This window comes from Chlamydotis macqueenii, chromosome 13, assembly GCF_036417535.1.
Source record: "Chlamydotis macqueenii isolate bChlMac1 chromosome 13, bChlMac1.mat, whole genome shotgun sequence".
In the NCBI taxonomy this organism is placed as follows: Eukaryota; Metazoa; Chordata; class Aves; order Otidiformes; family Otididae; genus Chlamydotis; species Chlamydotis macqueenii.
In genome coordinates, this window is record NC_141568.1 from 17,484,221 (window position 1) to 17,505,130 (window position 20,910).

The 20,910-nt window shown below is 41.5% G+C and overlaps 1 protein-coding gene across 1 annotated transcript in view; it reads right to left on the bottom strand.

Annotated features, from left to right (window-relative positions):
• Positions 1-12,183, bottom strand: part of LPCAT2 (lysophosphatidylcholine acyltransferase 2) — a 33,284-nt gene extending 21,101 nt beyond the window's left edge. Inside the window, exons 1-4 of the mRNA XM_086757967.1 lie at positions 12,070-12,183; positions 5,074-5,213; positions 3,786-4,003; positions 2,353-2,465 (exon numbers count right to left, since the gene is read on the bottom strand). Of these exons, the coding sequence (XP_086614093.1) occupies positions 2,353-2,465; positions 3,786-4,003; positions 5,074-5,213; positions 12,070-12,177 (579 nt within the window). The 5' untranslated portion in view covers positions 12,178-12,183. The remainder of the gene's footprint in view (positions 1-2,352; positions 2,466-3,785; positions 4,004-5,073; positions 5,214-12,069) is intronic.
• Between the last annotated feature and the right edge of the window lie 8,727 nt (positions 12,184-20,910).

A 20,910-nucleotide genomic window follows, 5' to 3' on the forward strand; every position in this document is an offset into this window, starting at 1 on the left:
CCATCTTGATTTGGAGACAAATGCTTTGTAAGAGAGGAGTTATGGGGAAAAGCCTCTATCAGTTCAGAAATATGGTACAAAAGCCTTCCAATGTTTCACTTGAAATGTTTAGTGTCGGTAATGATACAAGACCTGTTCCTCTGCTGGCAGCTCCTTGTTGAACTGCTGGGTGTACAGACATCAAGAGTGTGGGCTGCCATGAGTGCATAAGGTACCTGAGCATTTACAGGCACAGACGCTGTAAACATGAGTCGAGATGCCAGCTCCCTCAACCATTCCTTCCTTCCCCTTTGTTTTGGTACAGGGTTGGGAGAAGCAATAATCAGAACCTCATGCTATTAATAAGCACAAGTGCTGCCCAGCCTGCTATGTTTTGGTTTTAGGTGGAGAGAATGGGGAATTCAGCTACACCTTCTTTTCTGTTGTGCTAAGAGAACGCAGCCCAGGCACTCTGAAGAGGATATGACAGACATAATTTTGTGGTCAAGTTTCTCAGAAAACAAAAAGAAAGAGTAGGAGGAAGGTGTGGCCAGGGCAGAGGACCAGGAATCACCCAGTGACACCCTCTGTTGTACTGCTGACTCAGTCTTGGAGGTTCCCAGATTACTTGACTCATTGACTATTTATGCCAAAATGTAGATCTAGTTTTTATCCTAAGTGCAGAATTGGTGTAAAGCCAAATTCCCCTTCCCTCCCCATGCTGTTTGCAGCAGAGATTAGGTATATTAGAGCTTTGCTGAAATCACTTCATCCATTACAGTTTAGCAAATCATGAGCATCAGTGTAGTTTGTAAGCACAAAAAAAAAGAAGCCTTCCTGGCTTTAAAGTGTGCATATTTAAAATCCTCCATATAGGTGACATATTGAAAAAAAATGATGGATGCTCTAAAAATATTGATGGCAGCTTAGAAAAATCAATTTATAAGTCAAATTAAAGTGCCCAAACATTAACTAAAAAGTTTTTGTAAGATGCTTACTAAGTGAAAGTGATGCACGAAATGTCTAAGTAATGCCATTAAAAAAAAGTGGCAGGTGGTGCTCTTCTCTCAGGATGAGAAGCAGGTACCCTTGAATGTTCTGTTTCTAGAGACTATTCAGAAAGTACAGCAGTGCATTCAGCTCTAGCTGCCATAGACATACCTGCTACTGAAGTCTATTTTTTCATTAGCCTGTCTTAATTTTCTTCAAGAGCCATTCATTGGAACAAAATTGAAGGCAAAGTTAACTTTCCTCAACCATTTAGGAAGTAGCCAACTATGACTAAACAGATCCTGTGACTTTAGCTACTGAACCAGTCACTATTTTGAGTTTTAATTTTTTTTATTTTAAGCAAATTAACCCCTAAGAAATCAAGTCAAGAACTAATTCAAAACACAAAGCATGAGTTTATACACAAATCCACATGGGATATCTTTAGAGAAAGGTCTTATATCACTGACTATATGTGTCCAGCAAGCATGGCAATTGTACTGTATTCGTCGTATCTGAAGGCAACATCAGACTATAGTCAGTGCAAAAGAGGAAAGCAGAGAGGCACTGCCAAATGAGATGTTAGCAGATTCACAGCTGTTTCAGGTCTTTCTTCTTGCAAAGGATGCGGATTTCCATCCCAGCCCTCTGCCTATCATAAAAGCAGCACAGCTGCTGCCTTATCATTCTTCTCCCTCCTGAGCAACCCCTGCCCCATTAGCTCATCAGGATGGAAAGCCATCCAAGGCCTAGAAGTGCAACAGCAGCTTGCTGCTGAGGAATGACCACGGAAAAGAGTGTGCAGAATCAGTAACTATTGCTTCCATGTTAAAATCTTATCACAATTCAGACCAATCTAAAAGTCCTGATTTTACTGCATTATTAACCTAAAGACTGAACTGAGTTTCACCTCAGCTATTCTTCACATGTGAAATGATGTTTTAAGCTTAAGTACTGTTCATGCTGGAGCTTGGACAGCCTGAGTTACTCATCAACTGCTCATACCCAAACTGCTGTGAGCACAGCTCTGCAACATAGCTTCTCACACATCAGCTAGCTTGAGAACACTGATTCACATATACCAATCCAAGTCATCTGCTGCACCGAAGACAGCACATTAAGTCTTAAACAGGGAGAAGGTCAGGAGCATCTGCATTTTGGAACAGCAATAGGTACTGTCTGGATTTTAACTGACCTATTTGTTATGACAAAACTCTTTTTGGGCACCAGCCTCTCGTCTTCCTTTCCTAAACCAGTCATATACCTGAGAGCTGACTTCATCTTAGTACATCAACAGAATCCTACTGGGCACTCACGGCATTATGATGCACAGGGAATATGGAATATGAATACATGACAGAACAGTAGTAGTGTATTTATTACCTGTGGCCACTGGCCTCTTGATAATGCTCGCTTAGTTATCTCGGTGACTGTATTCTTTCGTGAATCAGGGTCTTGACGAGAAACCGATACAGGCTGAAGGGAATTTAAGATTGCTGCGAAAGACAGAAAAAATTTTATCTGTCTTATGCTTGTGCTTAGAAAACACATGGGTTCAAGGATCCTTTGTAGCAAAAAAAAAAATATTATTCTCATACCGGGAGAGTATGAGAATAATACTCTGCACAAACAGCTTTCAGACTAAATAGATAAGAACAGTAATATTCTTGTCCTCATTCTGCAAAACAAGAAGTAAAACACAGAAGATACATCTATGTTGCCAGCTGAGGAGCTTTTACAGTAGGTATAAACATGCCAAATTCACTCCAGTGCATTCTGCTAGTACTGCTGTTATCTTTCCCTAAGCATTTCCACACAATTCTAAGGAAAAGACCTGATCGGGTGTCTGCTCGTGAGCCATGCTCAAGCCTAACTCATGCAGGCCGCAATCAACAAGTAACCTTTTCATTTACAAAGCATACACAACTTCTGTGTAAATTACAGAAAAAAAAAACAACCTTCATTTCATCAGAAGTCTACATCAGACTATGTGGACCTATTGAGTTGAGATGAGAAACTTGGGGAAGAATTATCTTCTATGTCCCACTCCTGTGATTTTAAGAGAAGGTCAATATATTATCAGTTTGTTTCCTACAAGGTCACTTTTCTGTGTTGCCTGCTGAGTTTAGTTTTGAGTTACTGTTGGCTTATTCTTTTAAGAGCCCTGTAGAGACAAGAGACATACAGCCAGCAGAAAGTCTACAGCTGATTCTAGTAATAATGCAAGCAGGAATTATTTTTGTGCCAAAAGGAGAAGAAAATAATAGAAGCATGAGTCATCTGATCTTTTGCATTCTCTGCATTTCCTTTTTGAGTAAATTCTCTTTTATTCTTTCCCAATTTGACTCCCATTAAAAAAAAAATCCATAACAGTGCCTGCAAGTTTAAACTTATAAATACAGTATTTTCCAGACTGCTGTAGTTTGGGTCTGTTTTGCAATAACCTTCACTGATCCGTGTTCCACATTTGTGGGCCACACTGTTAAAAGAGAGCAGTAGAACAGATTTCTCAAGCTACCTACTGGCAGAATTTTAAGAGAAAGCCTCTAGCCCAAGCAGTTACAAAACATGCTTTCAGTATAAAGCAATTTAAAGTGATAATATATGTCATCTCTGAAAAGAAACAACATTCTTTTAGACATTCTGACCAATTTAGAAAGATAACTTGTCTCAGGGATTTGACTGGAAAAAAATCTGTCAAGATCTTTGCAACCTAAGGATTTAAAAAGTCTGCCCCCAAATCACTTTCAGAGATCAAATTTTTGGCCTTGTCACACTACTGTCTTCTAACATTTTATTTTTTCATAAATACTTACTGCCAAATACCGGAGTTGACAAGTTCTCTGCTCTAGACACTATGGATGGCATTCCAGTAAGGGCACAAATAATGGCATCAAAAAAGCTTGAATGAGGAGCTGCAACAAAGATCGGGGCTTCCAGTAGACTTGCTATTTTCCCTTTTACTTTAACTTGGAAACCCATTACAAAGAATGCGGTACGAGTTAGGCATGAGAGGGTTGTCTGGATCATCCTCCTAGTAAACAGAAACACAAAAATATCATCCATCCACCTCTAGTTAGTATTTCTTTTGTACTCTAAACAGAAACCCAGGAAAGATTTCCTAGTTCTCACCAGCACTGGGGCCAGGCCCAGGGTGGCAATACTCACTGGGACACTGTAGGGCTAAAGCAGAAGAAGTAGGAGTAGGGAGAGGAACGTCACCTTTTCATGTTGAAACGCAATTATATATTTAAAGATAAGGCAATGTGCATCACCTCACTAAACCCTCCTCCAAGGTATGCTATTCCTCTTGCTGTATATTACAGCCTTGTAGCATAACACTACTGCAAGTGGGGGGTGGGTAATTAGCAGATTAGTGTCCTTTTTGTACGAACTTAGGTAACTCTGGTACTGTTCTCTTACTATCAGTTTTAAACAAGCAAGATTAAATGACAGTGTTCCCTTACTGGAACATGTTCCCTTCATGGGACTCTGTAATCTCTTGGCCTTGTTAGAATTCACTTCCTGTGTCTCCTCCTGCGTGCAGCTGCAGTGCATCACAGCCAGAAGGGAACTGCATTACTCTGAGGTCAGAAGCAGAGTGACTGAAACCCAGAACCCACAGAGGCAGCTGTAAAATACTCCTTTAAGGGCAACATAGCTAAGAGAGGAGCTGTCAAAGCAATTTTTTTCATAAATTATAGCATAGCAGGAATGACGAAGGCTGCACAGAAACTCAGCCTACGTAACATTACCAAATACTTTTCTTAATGAGTTTCTTTACTAAAATATTCCTATCAGTATTATTACTAAAATAAGTCCTGGGCTACCAATAGTCTATAAAGATTTTTATACAGATTTGGTTTAGCCTCAAGACAACTGAAAATCTACCTATATAAAAGGCTTCCCCACTGTTGTAAAATGCATTCATCAAAAAGTCGCTTCACCTAAATGGGTAGAACTAAGATTTGACTGAGGATTCCTCTTTAATCAAAACGAGGAAAGGAGTGAGGGGGGAATAAAAAAAGCTTTAGACCCTGGTTTTGTATTACTAAGAAAAAAAAAGGCAGCACAGAGTTTTCACAGATATTGGTCACTTTTTACCTTCTCCATCCTTTAAGTGGCACAGATCCTTTTCCAGGTTGACGGAAAGTGGCAATTGACGCAAACAGCCACGCTAGCAGTACAATGACTGCAATGCATATGGCACGGAGGGGTAGCAAAACAATCCCCTGAAGAACAGTCTGGAAAAAAAAGAGGGGAAAAAAATATTAAGAAATGGTATCAACAGGAATGACACTGAGTTCGGTGTAGTTACATTATATGGACTTTAAAATACTAACGTCACTGCTATGTGATTTAGTAAGGAAGGCGCTAATGATTCCAGTGTTCGTATGGGGAAGTCAGTCATTCACAGCATTTAATTTTCATGTTCGGGTTCCCATTTCAGGTAGAACCAGAATGTCAGAGCATAAGAGTTTTTGGCTTGGATGTTTTTAGACAGAACAGGTAAACAGTTTGCTGGCTTTAGTTTACATTTAGACTCGGTCTGCAGCATACAACCAGCCCAGACAAGTCTGCCCAGCTGACAGATATTTCCACTACAGAGCCTTCTGTAACTAGCTGCCTGTCTAGAAGCCAAGTGGGATTAAGATGACTAAAATGAACTCTTGCCCTTTCAAAATGACAAATCTTGTGTTAAGTCACACTATTGCTGCAAGCGATCCTCACTACTACTGCCTGGAGTAGTGTACACGCAACACAACTTCATTTCGCCTAGCTGGGACTTAAGCAAAGTGGAGTTTTCAGTAAAACTGAACCTGTGGTTCACAGCAAAGGTTCAGACTTTACAGTCCTGTGGAAGCTGGGGTAGCAGCTCTTGGCTACCCCAAGAAGCCTTTGGAAGTGGTTTGCTCACTGCCCACAGTAAACAAACAGCAGAACCCTTCTGATTATGAAGATTAATTCCTTGCCTTCTGTTCGAAGCATCTTGGATATTAACTTCTGTGCTAGGACCTCCTTGAATTTTTCAGGATAAACTGAGAAAGCTTAGTTCCCTTTTCTCCCTGCAATCACAAAACTGTTGTTAGCTTGCTTTAACTTGAAGGAAAACAAACTTACTCAAGAGAGTTCTGATGCAGTCCCAGCCAGCCAAGCTAGGTAGCAAAAGTCGTATAAAACAGATCCAAGCCAACACTGCTGTTCACCACTTCTTCATATGCATTGTAAGAGGAGTAAGGGGAAGGAGAAACACTAACATGCCCTAGTTGCAAATAATCCTCAAATAGCAGCCCAGCCCCCCCTATTAAGGAATTTTTAGCTTGCATTTTTTCCTGCACAGCTCCAGGAAACAGGTGTATTGGCACAAGGTTGTTAACAGCTAGCTGTGGTACTGGGTAGGGCAGGAAGAAATTCTTAATTGTTTTACCCTAGTAAATTAGGTGAGAAACTATATCCTGAAGGTTGGCCTTTATGGCGCAACACAGCAGTATGCAGACTGAGCAAGCACAGGTCTGGGAGGCTGGTGAGCTGTGTTAGCATGCGGAAGTCATAGCCTAGCATTCCTGGTAAGCTACTAACTGGTTCAACTCCTTTTGGCACTGAATCCAGCTGTCGTGGTTTAACCCCAGTCAGCAATTGAGTACCATCCAGCCACTTGCTCACCCTCCCCCTCCCAGATGGGATGGAGGAGAGAACAGGAAAGAAAGGAAAATTTGTGAGTTGAGATAAATACAGTTTACTAGGACAGTAAAGGAAAATATAATAATAGCATATATATTAGTAACGTTAATAATTATAGTAAAATATAATGATAATAGAATATACAAACCAAACAATGCACAATTTCTCACTGCCTGGTGACTCAATGACCGATACAGCCCATCCTGACCAGGGATCATAGAACAGAACCGAGAGCAATCTCGGAACGATCCCAAATAGTGATCTCAGACTAGCGATTTCCCAAGAGAAAGGACGACAGAGCTGCCCACCGGCCAACCCCCCTTACATACTGAGCATGGTGTTTATGGCACAGAATACTTCCTTTGGCCAGCCTGGGTCAACTGTACTGGCCATACCCCACCCCACTTCCTGCACGTTAGCAAAACCTGGGAAGCTGGAAAAAGTCCTTGATCTCTTAGCGAGAACTAATCACATTAGTGTATTATTAATGTTCTTCACATATCAAATCCAAAATGCAGCAGCTACTGGGAAGAAAAATAGCTCCATCCCAGGTGAAACCAGGATGCCAGCTCAGCTACCACTCACTGAGGATCAGCTCTGTGAACATACATATGCACGAACCAATACATACCCCAGCTGAATCGTAGGAGTGATTTTTAAAATTTGATTTGGCCTATGTTTCTGAAAGTCCCTCAAAACTTATATGAGCATGCATCAGTGGTCACAGATTGACAGCTCCATCAGGTGAGAAGTATGGTAACTCTCCTTACTGAAGGAGAGTTATGCTAGTTTTAGCTTATGCTTGTGAACTTACTATTTTTTACACTTTACTATTTTTTTTTAGAAAATCTACAACTGAACAACAGTGTTCTTCTCAAAGTCAGCTGTTCTAGTCAGCTCTTTAGCAATGGCTGTACAGAAAAAGCAAGGCTTTTAATAATAAGTTTTACAAAATAGTTTGCACCTTACATACTTAAGCTATTGATAGTTAGGCAACACAGTGGATTTTAATTTACCTCTTTTATTTAAAAAAGAACAAGTGTTTGTAGTACATTTGGAATATAAGCATCTTTGAGTATTATTTATCCAATTCTTTGATATAGTAGGTTGGTTCTAATTTTCCTTTCATCATCGTGGTCCCTTCCCTCCCACCAAATCTCTTCAGTCTTCACATAATGTCCTCTTACTGTCCTCTTGTCAATATTCAGGAGAGGCTCTGGCCTCTGGCTCTAAACTCTGTGATACTGACAAGGATTAACAGGAATTCTGGGCCTTCAGGAGTAGGTTGTGTGTTAGAAAAGGCACAGTGACAGTGGATACACAGTGTAAATGAGGATAAGCATGAGAAGCAGGTACCTGGTGTTGCTGCTTATGTGCTGTAAGCACTGCCATATAACATATTTCCACGAGAGATCTGAACATTCAGGTATGATTATTTCCTCCTTTTATATAACTGTTGCATATAACTAGCTATGGAATCTTAACCATGACTTCATGGACAACAGGAAAAGGACTGCTCTGGATCACAGAAATGCCTTCAGTAGCTGGGCATGACAGATTTGGCCCTGGAGATCTATTGCTCCCACTCTCTTCGGCGCCAGTTGTGGCAAATCTAAAAAAGTCAGGTAGCAAGTTAAACCAACCAAGACTCCTTGCTTGTCTCCCAAAATCCGATGTGCCTTTTTTTCCTCCATATGCATCCTCTTGTACTATGTTCTATAGTCCCAGTTCAACATTTCAGCTGCTTTCAGTTATACAGAATGAAGAGCATTAGCATAAATCAGTGTGTTTTGACTTAAAATAACTTTTTTCTTTATGAAAAAAAGAATATATATGCACTGACCTACAGTGAAAAATAAAGGATGCAGTAACAAAAGCAAAACAATCCCTTCCTCAAAACTTTAATAAATTCACTAATCTATTTTAGGCAGATGTGCAGGTGGTACTGATTTGCTGATGCAAGCTACTGGCTTTCTAGGTCACTGTGTAATGAGGCAGAGTTGATTTGTGCTCCATCAGCTGCAAAGTAGGGTAAGAAAAGGACAGAAAAGAGAAAGGTCAAGGTAGGCTAGAAAAGCAAGAGTATAGGAGAAAAACATACAGAAGAAAACATCGGTTCAAAGTTTAGTAACTACTAAGTAGGATCAGAGGCACTCCAGCTTCTGTATACAGTAATGAAGAGAGAATTATTCTGAATCATCCAAAGAGCCTTTTCCCATGTTTGGAGTGACCTGTGTACTTTCTGTTTAAGGTGTCTGCAGCAACTGCATAGCCCATTACTGCTGCAGTCAGTACTGCTTGCAGTCCAGATCCCACTCCCACAGCTGACTGACCCTTGGGCAATACACGGGACTGCACTGGCACTGATGTCAGGAACTGGGGAAGGGGAGAGCAGGTCTATCAGAAAGCCACAGAGTCCAATTTGAAATTTTGTTCAACTTCAGCTGCTGAGAAGTTATCCAGGAAGCAGCAGAAGAGCAGGCTGGGGACCAGAATGAAGCCCAACTCCAAATGGACTCCCCTGACATCTGAAACAGGGAGCAGATCGACTGTCTCCCAAAGCAGTGCACACATAGCAAGACTGGGTCTTCCATGAGCATCCAGAGTATGTCACAGCTCTCTGCCAGGGACTCTAGCTGCTTACTTACAAGCACAGGGTTAAAAATAAAATAACGCTTTTAGTGTGCTGGTTGGGCCGTTACATAGTTCACCATGACATAAATCCACTGAGCATCTCTTCTGAATAAAGTGGAACCTAGTAATGATGTTCCCAGTGTTTGTGCTTTACAGTTGCAGTTCAGAAGTTAGGAGGGCAAGTGAGCAATCATGATGAACAGAACTAAAACTAAAAAAAAGAAAAAATTCCAACAGTTAACTGCGGCCAGCTTCAGTCAGAGGATGGAAACCAGAAGTATCTGAACAACTGTTTTAAAATATTTTTTGGGACGTGTAGATGTTTAGCACAGCACAACTGATCCTTGTTTTGCACAGTCTAAAGAAAGACAAAAATCTTAGTGGCTGGTAAACTATTAGCAATACAAGGACTGGCAAAAAATTGTAAAATCTTCTCACTCCACTTTTCAGTCTGGCTACAGCCTATTTTATATTTGAAGCTGAATGAAATGCAGCTATCCTGTCTCACTGTCAAGCTCCATTCACCACGGGACAGCAGCCTTTACATTCAAGGAGTTCACCAACATACAAAAAAAATCCAGCTTTGGCCTCCCAGAGAGGGAGGTATCTATTGAAATTGTATCTATTTTTATCAGTGTATGCTAAAGGAAGAGTGTAGAACAGGGGGACTATAACAAAACAATGCTTTAACATGCAAGAACGGAGACATACTACACTGGATTGAAATGGAAAGAGAAGGGAAACTTCCCTTTTTTGAAGTTCACGGTAACAGTCTTGGGTAAGGCTCTGATTCCCAGCTGGTCCGATACATAGTGCCAGGCAAGAGAGGAACAGAGGTTTACAGGATAAAGCAGAGAGTAGGAAGTATCCAAGTCTCCATGACTATAGGGGAGTAAGAACAGAAGGGAGCAACAAACGACACCAAATGGTTGTCTCTCTTCAGTCTCTCTTGTGTCTTTCTGCTTTAAAATTCTGTGACTGCAGTTTTGCTTCAAAGCTCACTAGCACTGGGCCCTGACCCAGATGGATGCTTTTCCTTCCAGGTGCACTGTGGAGTTATGTATGGAGTGTATTTTGCTCTAAGACATCCCATGTTTTTACTCCCTTCCTCCTGAAGGAAAAAAAAAGTAGGATATATTTATTATAGCTAAAATAGTAATTGTAGGTTAAAATTGCAAGCTTATGAAAGTAGTCTGTGTATCCTCTAGAAAGAACAGCCAGCATAGACAGCCATCCATTTCTGGAACCTCATTAAGAAATTGGTTTCTTTACCTCAGGGTTCCTGCCTACAGCTACTGATTCAGATGCACTTGAAATGTGTTTCAGGATGCTAGTAAAACATAGGGGATAAAAGGACTTGAAATTGTTTTCCAGGTTTCTTACATTTCCTCCACCCCGCTACCTTCAGGGCAAACATTGTTTATAAATTGAGGAAGAGCTATATGAAACATAAAATATTTAGTTGCACATCAGCCTCAGATATTTATAACAATCAGCAGAAAATGCTAAGTTCACCTACACACTGACATCCTCATTGTCCTCACTGAGATGCCAGTTCATATTTGGTTCATCAGCTCAATTTTTAAAGAGAATATTTTTAAAAATCAAAGCCCAGAAATACTATTTGCTTTGCCAATCCTGTGTATTGTCTAAGTACCCTGTGGGTCTTGTGTGCGCTTGTACACAAGCTGTACTGGGGCACATTCAGCTCAGAAGCCTAATTCAGTTCACCCAGTGACACCAGTCAGTAATCCAGTGGAACTGGGGATACCTTTTTTGTTGTCCACACTGCAATATGGAACTAAGAGATTAACTGCCCCCTCCCCAACCCAGGCTTAATATCAGCCTAAAGTGAATTAAGCGTCTGAAACAGGATTACTGTAAAAAGTTATTTTCTATTTTAGCTTATCATATCAAGAGAAGTCATCATCATCTTCATCTAGAGCTCAGGCATCTGTCACCGTGGATAGATGGACAGTATTTCATTCCTGTGATTCGCACAGGATGCAACCCAGAGTCCAACAAGGCTCCTGTTTTCTCTAGGAGTAAAGTGTCATCTGTAATGGTTGTCAAAGTCTTGTTAAAAGCTTGTTGCAAGTCTTGTGTTAGAAGTTCAAGTCTGAAGCGAATATGCCTGTGTGTGTGTAGAGCAAGCGTGCAGTTTGTGGACTCTGAGGAACCATGGCTTGAAGAACTTCATTTCAAAAATAGTGACTTTTTTTTTTTTTTTTTTTTTTTACACAGAACACCATTTGCATCTTTGCTTTGACTATTTATATAATGTATTCATTTTCTGCTCTCTATCACTGGACTAGATCAGGAAGCAAATGGTGCCATACTCGGGAAGGAAGTACTTTTACTAGATGCATTTTCCTGGAAAGGACAGGAGCGGTAGATGTTTAACCGAGTGCCAGGTTTGCTACTGTCCCTCCGCTGCTCGGCGCTGGGTGTAACCGGGCAGCAGGGTAGGCCCCGCAGCCCCCGTGCTCCTGTCGGGAGGAGAGCGGCTTGGGCGGGGCAAGCGCCAGTTTTAAACGGTATTTATCGACACGGTCGCATGCTCCCATCGCCAGGAGGTCTTTTTAAACCGACCGTGGGCCTCCACGCCGCATTGGCGACAATCCCTTGGTTCTGGGCGGCTAAAGAAACGCTGCTTTAGGCAAGCTGGCAGAAAACCGGTGACAGCCTGCCCCGGCGGCCGGGCTCCCCTCCGCCCCGACGTGCGTCCCAACACCGGGCAGCCCTGGCCCCGGTGCCCTCTCCCGCCCGCGCCGCCAGCCTTACCCGCAGCTTGTCCCTGGCGCTCAGGCACCCCGGGTAGACGAAGGGGTTGGGGACGATGGGCGGGCAGAAGGACTGCTGCCTGGGCAGCGGCAGCACCCGCGGCGCCATGCTCCCGCCGCCACCCGGGGCGATTGCGCATGAGCCGCCGGGGGGGCCGCGGCGCGGCTGTCCGGCCCGGGCCGGCCGGCCCTGCCCACCGCGGGGAGCCCCGCCTCGGGGCAGGCTCCCGGGGCAGGTGAGGCGGGAGGTGCCAGGCGGACACCCAAGGGAGGTGCCGGGCTCGAGTGGGTGAGGTCTAGAAATCCACTACAGCCTGGCCTGAGGTGCTGGCTCACCCGCGATCCCTTCCCGCGCGGGTGGGCCCCGAGCTGCCCCCGCAGGGACAGCCGTGACTCGGGCGGGCGGCCGCAGGCCAGGCGCCGGGCGGTTCAGGCTGAGCAGTGCGGTAAAACGCTCCGTTCTCACCGCCTCCTGCCACTCACGCCTTCCAGTGCAGTGCCGCTGCTTCTGGCGCCAGCCCGAAAGAAGTTTCAGCCCGACCATATTTAGAAAACGGGCGTTTAGGTTCTGACGGCAGCTCGCTCCGGCCGAGGGGCTGAGCCAGCAGCCCGACTGCACAGGGAGCGCTGGTCTGAGACTGCATTGGTTCACTTTTGTGGTGGGATCTGTTCTTCACACAAAGATACTGCTACTTCCTAACACAACGTTACTCTGTATGGTGCTGGACTGTTTTTACTGCTGTTACAAAAATAATTACATATGTCTCATAGTTCAGTTCCCAGTTTGACATGACTTCTTCCACAAAGATATAATCAGAATTAATAAAACTTGATTATTATAAAATTATTATTTGTGTTTCGCAATTGCGGGTGATTAAGGAGTGATCATAATTATATATTTGGCCTAACTGAAGCATGCCTATAGTGGAAGCTTGACCAGTGTAGGATTTCCCTTGGCTGGTTTCCAGGGTCTCTCTGTGATTGCCAGTCCTTGCAACCAGCACTGTGCTCTGAGAAACCCGAGAGCTGTATACGAAGCAGATCAGCACAACTGTCACAGAAAGTAAGGCTAGGGGGAACTCCAGAGGAGAATGAATGATCAATTCTACTTCCATCATTCTTGAGAGGTGATTGTACAAGCTCTTCTTAAAACCCCGTGACTTCCCTAGCTGATCCATTCCAGCACTTCTCTGGTAAATTCTTGAAATGATTTTTTTTTTCCTGTATCTAAGCAGAGTCTTTCTCATTGCAATTTATATCCGTTCTCAGTGGATGTGAGAACTGTTTGCTTTCATCTTTGCAGCTACTTTTTGCATGCTTGTGTAGTGTTATGATTCCCTCAAGCTTTCGCTAGACTAAACAACCTAGTGTTTTCAGGTTTTCTCTTCTAGGCCATAGTTTCTAGATATCTGATCATTCTTTATGCTTTCCTCTGGCCTTTCTCCAGTGAGTCCACAACATTCTTGAAATACTCAGACTGGAAGTACTACTCCCTAGGAGGGCTGACCAGTGCTGCTGATGGGCAGGAAGGATTAATTTGTGTCTGACACATAGTATTTATATATCCCTATGTAGCATCTGCTTTTTTTATCACCAGCCTGACCCCGTGACTCACAGTGATACATGATAACTCTTGGCTCCATTTCAGAACAATTACTTGTCCTTTGAGATACGGAGTTCTAAGAAACACTGTATTTGTCCCTACAAAATGGTGATGGCGATCTGGGAAATACTGAAACATCTGGGTTTAGAGACGTGCTGCTTTTATTCTGTAGAATAATGTTTCTGGTGACTGGGACTTTTGTTAAAAACAATGATACTGATTATAACTGTTTTACTCTCCTAAGGCTGATTAGCCACAGCACCATCAAAAAGGCTTAACATCACAGGCACCAACATGCACAGTGGAAAAGAAGTTTCAATGTTCAGAACATGTGAGAAGGTGCGATCATATGTAATTCTTTGGCTAAATTGATGTCAGCATCTCTTTTGAATAGTAATTCCTTTTTAGTCTGTGAATTTATGGTAAAATGAACAATACCACCAAGCTTTTATGAAACTGATGTCTGGAACCACCTCAATATCTTTCCTTCACCAGAAGGTGCATATGGTGCTAGAGATGGGCACCAAGGGAACAGTAGCATTAGCTTGCTACTAATTATTTTCTAGGTTGAAGCTACAGCTTTAGTTCTGCAGATCAGTAGGAAGTTGTATGCTTTCCTTGAAGAGCTTTAACCTACATTGCCTGTATTGTAAGAAAAGTGGCTCTGGATCCAGGTGTAGCTTCTGTACACAATCCAAGTGAATTGTATTAGTGATACATTAAAACTCAGTAAACATTTCCGTAGTGTAAGATAGGGATTCTTCTCTCATATGAACAGCTTTTAAAAAGTCTGTGGAGCTTTATAGTTTTTAATATCATTTATATATACAGTTTAAATTGGACTAAGATCTTTGCCTCACCATAGCTGCCTTTGGGATGGTTTACTCTCTCTTCCTGGCATTTGTAAAAATGTATCCCAACAGATCTTCTTATCATAATGATTTTTAAAAAGCTATAGTAATTTCAAAGTAATTCTAGTCTATCTCAGTTCTATAAAACATGGGGCAGACAAAATCATATACTGCAGAATATGAAATCCTTGCAAACATTTTTAAAAAATCTTCCATCAGTAATTCCTAATCTGAGCCAGAAGCTAAAAGAAGTTGCCCTTTTTAGCATTTCCCTATTTAATTCTTCTGATTAGAGCTGTTGTCTTACCTTTATAAACACTCTCACAGAGGTATTTTTTAATATAGAAATTGAAAACCTGCTTTGTGTTTGAATTGCTCCCTGCTTACATTTGACAAAAATCCGCCATCTCGTGGCCGCAGACGTGTAATACCACTGCACAGAAAAGTTAGGGCAGCACCTGTTAACTTCTTCTAAGAACAACAACAACAACCTTTCCTCAAGGACTAGCTACAGAACTTCTTCGTGCAAAGTACCATTCTGATTTTCCTCTTTCTTTTCTGTGATATTAAATGTAGAACTACTTGTGCAAAATGGGTATGAGAACAGAAGTAGATTGCCAATGTGTTCCTGTTGTCAATTTAACTTCTTTTTTTCTTTACAGGCCATGGTGCCCTAATGCCGGTTCAGTCTCTGCTTCCCTCCTGGAAGAATGCCGACTAATGCCTTCCAAGAGGCAGTTTGGGTACAGCTGACAGCATGTTCTCTCCGGGGACCACTGCAACCAAAAAGCGTGATGCAAGTCACATCAAGTTTGTCTTTCTCCACCTGGGACAGTCTTCCAGTGTTATCTTGGTAAGCCTATACCTTCAAAGGTCTTTGTGCCTTTGCCGTGCAACATACAACCTCAGTATCACGCTATGTAAATGGCACTGTGGCAGGTTTTTTTAAATAAAAAGCCATAAACATTTTTGATAGTTCTGTCTCAGAATCAGAAAGGCATTGTGTGAGGCTTTGAGGAGATACAGGCTCAGCGCTAAGCAGTGTGGACGTACTTGTCTCCTTGATGAAGTCTACAGGGATAAACATGGTCTGTTGTGCAGACAATATCAGCTGCTATAGTAGAAAAAATACTTATTGTGGAAGAGGAATTAGAATTACCCTGTACTGTTTCAAGATCTGTACTGATAAAGGACAAATTAAATGGCAGACCTTGGGGAAAAAAAGATCTGATTATAGAAGGTAACTGAAACAAGCATTACTTAACAGTCTTTAGAACTAATATCTTTTTAGCATTGAATAAAAAACATCATCCTTGGGAATGTTCAGTGGACTGGATAACACATGGTGTAAATTCATTAGGGCTCTATCTATCAGTTTCAGTCTGCTGGGAATCTAGCTCTGCACGTCCCTCAGTAGAATTTATTGTTTTAGTATGACTTCAAACAAGAAAAGCAGTTCTGGACTGTTTGTTTCACAGTGCTCAGGTATTTGTGGCCTGGAGGATGTACTGACAGGCATACATGTATCCATCCAAGCAGGGACACGCGTGTGCATGCACGTATACACAAACCCAGACACACTTTCTCTTTTCTTCCAAGACAGTTGCAGAGATACGTGTATCTTGGAGTTTTCATTTAATGCTAAATAGAACTGGAACACCCTTAAATCTAAGCTTTCTCCTGGGTATTCCTAGACATTTCCTCTTACAGAAATTTCTTTCTTTGCCTCTTTCCCTTTTTCCCTAAATTACTTCCTGTGCTGGTGTTACATCCCTTATATTGGTGCACATAGGATTCACACAGCATTTGTCTGGTAGATTTCCAAATGATTCGCTCCACTTGAGAGCTGTTCCTAGCTGTTTTCATCAGAGGGAAGTTGCTGTCTGTTAAGTATGATAATCTGGCCCATAGGTATAGGCAAAATAGTCCAAGAATACGTCCTAGGATACTGCACCAGAGAGGAAAACCTCATGCTAGGAGTTCCTTGAAGCTGCTTCTGCTGAATTCCTTTCTCTTTGCACTGCTTAACAGGCAGAAGGCAAGTAACATCAGAGGCAAGAACCTGGTGGCTTCAGTTGGCAAGTCGTACCTAATAACAACCTCTGCAAGGGAGGCATTTAAGTAAATGATGAGGTTGCATGTTGTTAGTCCCGGTGGAGTAAGTAGGACTTGTGTTACATTTTTGGTCCTAGACAGGCAGATAGATTGCTGAGCTAGCTCTGTTAACAAATTAGGGAAAAATATCATTGGGTCTTGCTGATGCTGAGTGAAAATAAAGGTAATATTATCTCAGGGAATCCACTGAGTATGTCCCCTTGGAGAATCCTCCTGTAAAAGTTCCCCACCTGAGCTGGCTGCAGAACTGGACGACTTGACAAGAATTTCTCTTCTGTTTCAAGGGGTAAGGAAAGCTCTAGACTGATGATGGGGGATCTCCAACTCCCAGTGCTCTCAAACTGGCACCTTCCCTGATTATTGAATTCACTTGAAAACAAAAGAAAAAAGTAGATTTACAAGAAAAAGAGAGACTCCAGTGAATTGTGTGAGAATGAGATATAAAATTAACTGTTTTTTTTTTCCTTTGAACTGAACCTAGGAGCCTCAGTAAAGTTTACCCTATTTAAAGCATTAATTAGGGAGCTGACTGTACATAAAGATAAAACAGAACTCTTAAAGAAGACTCCAGGGACTCAAAAAAACCCAGTTTTGTCTACATGAGGCAAAAGAATTTTAATTAGAAGCAACTGAAATGAAGTGAACTGATATGAGCAACAAAAAGAGAATTTATCCCACAATGTATTCAGGGAACATAATTGAATGTTCATTAGCTAAGAGTTATATACCGACTGTTAATGAGCAGAAATGAATATGTATTATTTCTTATTAAGCTGGAAATGTATGGAACTAATTACATTTAAATATAGTAGCTCTAAAGCTGTGTTTATTAAGTGTCACTACTAAGAACAGGGAAGACATAGGTGAATTTGTATTCTTTACTGCAGTATCATTTTAAATATTTATTATGCTAAGTGGTATTAATGCATAGCTTTTTGTAGAAATGGTTATTATGTTCTGCTAGTAGGACTCGATGCCTTCATTTGGATAGGATTTATGCTTTGTTTATTATAAATTAGGGAAGGCAGCATAACCAAGACAGAAGCTCTTGTATTACTGTAAGACAGCGTTATTCTTGCTTTTCCTAATGAGAGTTGTCTGTTATTCATGATCAGATGGCACTTGGCTTCTTGATATTATGGCTTGGTAATAATCTCAGGAGAGAGTTTTGGTAAGATTTCTTTGTTGAAGAGGTACAGAAGAAAAACGTTTTTTTTTATTAGATGTGGTGACAGAAGAACAGAATTAACTTATATTAACACAGTGGATGTGCTGTGCATGCACGCAGGAAGGGCCTGTGCCTGCCTGGGACAGCCTACAGTTACGTGATAGACTGACTCTGAGAGGACACTGGCAGTGGATAGTGGCCACTTCGTCTTATGAGGGAACAGAGAGAAGTGTGTGGGAGTAAGCAATCACAGAATTGTTTAGGTTGGAAGTGTTCTCTTAAAATCCTTTAGTCCAGCCCCTCCAAATGTTAGTAAAGGGTGCATGAAAAAGGGATGACGTAGATGGCCAGAGACTTTGTGCAAGGTGTGAAATGGAAACCCTGGTGTCCAGTGGCTGGTGCTGACCCTTGCTTTCTGTCATCTCTGGAGTTCTGCGAGATGAGGGGTGATGGCTTTGCCTGAACATTTAATGTTTTTTATCATGATTGCAGTGGTCTCTTTGGAAAGGAGAGGAGCAGGAGAGAGAGAGGGAAAGGAGCCTTGAGTGGGTGCAGAGCAGCAGGGAAGAAAGAAGTGCCACAAAGAGGAAGATCCTTAAAAATAACTCTGATTGCTTCCCAGTGTTGTGTTAGCCTGTTTTCTTCTGGAGCTGCTGTGGAGTGCTGCACTAAGACACACCTAGTCCTGCCTCTGGGAACTTCACTGGGGTCTGCAAACAAAGTTGGACCTAGACCCATGGTTATTCATTGCAGCTGAAAGGCCACGTCTTCTCCTGCATGGCAAAACCAGATGTTTTCATCCTCCTGCTCCTTTTGAAATAGAAGCATATTTTGGGACTGCAATCAGGGAGGGTTAGCACACCTTTGAGCTAGTCTGTGCCATTTGACTTCAGTGCTGTAGGCAGTGATTTTGTGGAATTTAGATTGCTGTCTTTCTGCTTAAATGGAAAAAATACCTTGTTTGGTCTGATTTGAATTGAATTATTTTTAATTTTGCAGTTTATCCTTTTCTGATAAAATCTTTATGGATTATTACAGTAACCAGTGGTTGTACCTTTAGTAATCCAAATTTATGTTTATTAATTGTACAGGTATGTTTTTACTACAGGGTTCTTTAGTAGCAGCAACAACTGCACGTTCATTTGCTAAAAGATTGTAACTTTTTTCCTATTCACAAGAGGGCGATAAATCCCTAGTCATCTCTATCCAGCCTCTGTTATTAAGTGATCATTACATTGCTGGGAAATGTCATAAAAAGCTGCTTGCTGTCAGATAACTGATAGATATATATGGATACTGATCTGTATAAACTACTGTGACTCCTTTTCTTTTGTTTATTGGGAAGTTTATGCTAGGCTCTGTTCATTTCATGCTATTGTAGATCCTATTGTCAGTAGAAACTAGATCTGGAAAAGTTATTTATAATACTCCTTCCCACTACAAGTGCAAGTGTTTTCTTCATGCTACACTTATAAATATTAAATTTAGATGAATGTCAAGTGCCTCAAATAATGTGATTTTCAGCATACTCTTCAGGAGAATTTCCCATAGCCTAAAGGTTGTTGTGTATGTTTATTTCTTCCTCATAGTGAAGCTGTTTCTTTGGTAATCAGAATTTTCCATTTCTTAACTTTAATCCTTTGCTTCAATTAAAGTATCTCTTCTCTTGAACCTCCTGTTTAAATGCAATATTATGTCATCTAAATAAAAGGACCACAACTTTAAGCCTTTTTGTGGTTATAATATCAGTATGGGAAGCTGCCATTAGCACTGTGATTTCTATATTTGTGCAGACAATTTTATTTTATTAGTACACTATTATATTTTAAAATATTTATATTTGTTTACTTGCACATTTATTGTCTCAAATAGTTTATATTTTGCATTGTACAGTAAGAATAATTTCAGGAGTTTTATATGGAATAAGGAAAAAGGGAAAGAGAAAAGAACAACTGATTCAGTATACTAAATTATTTTATGTCTCTACTGATATTATCTGAGTTCACTTTAGCTCCTGTGTTTGAAGGGGCTGGATTCCTTCCAGCTCTAAAGTTCCACGACTCAGCTCATGCAATTTTTAAGCTGTCAGTATTAGAAAAAATTCTTAATAATTTATGGTATAGTATGGCCTCTGAAGAATGTTTTCACTTTGTGTCTTAATATGAAAAATAAATAAATGCCCAAAGTCTCTAGCAACACACTGAGGCATTTGCTCAAGTTCCTAGTAGAGCACCCAGCTGAGTTTAAGAGCCTCAAATATGTGACTTCCAATATACACCTTAAATAATAAGACAAGTCCATGCCTCTTGAGATGCCTTCTACAGTCTGAACGGAGTTCTGGGGCTCTCTCAGATAGCTGAGACAAAAACACCTTTATATTGTCTTTCAACAACTTCACCAGTCTTTGGCTGCAGAGATTCAGTCCTGCCTGGCCCCTTGCCCAGTCTCTGGTTACCTCAGGCCTGTGGTAGGAAGGAGCTGTTAGAAAGCAGGGCTACCCTTAGCTCATTTGTTTTTATGTTATCTTGCCTGTAACAACCTTCACAATTCACCTCCACCGCCTCCTCACCACTGGTGTCCAGAGGGGCTGCGCCAGCGCAAGGGCAGTTATCCTTGAGCGCAGCACCAGTTCTCCTGCACTACTGGCAACTGTAATGCAAACAGGAGCGTGACTGGGCAACAAGCAGAGCTTGGAAGAGATGCAGATTGGAGATTTTGGGAGAAAACCTTTATCTTGCTTATTCTGTTTAAGTGAAATTAGAGTCTGTCTCATTCCTTTCCTAATCGTCACACAAGGTTTGTGGCCTTGTCACTGTTTCTTCTCAACTCCAAAGCCAAAGGGTTGTAATGGGTGTCTTGCCACAGCCTAGGCTGAGAACTAGGCTGAGAACTCCACTTTAAACACAAGCTCCTTCACAGAGATTCTGTCAGTACAGTCAGGCATTGTGGCTATTTTAGTTCAGATCAAAATTATATAACAAAACCTTGTGTCTGTTGGTTTGCCATCAGCTTTCTTCCAGACAGCAGCAGTTCTGCGTGCTTCATTAATGTCTCCTAACTTACTTGGCAGAAGCAGCTCCAGTTGTGCTCTGCATCCGAGGGTAT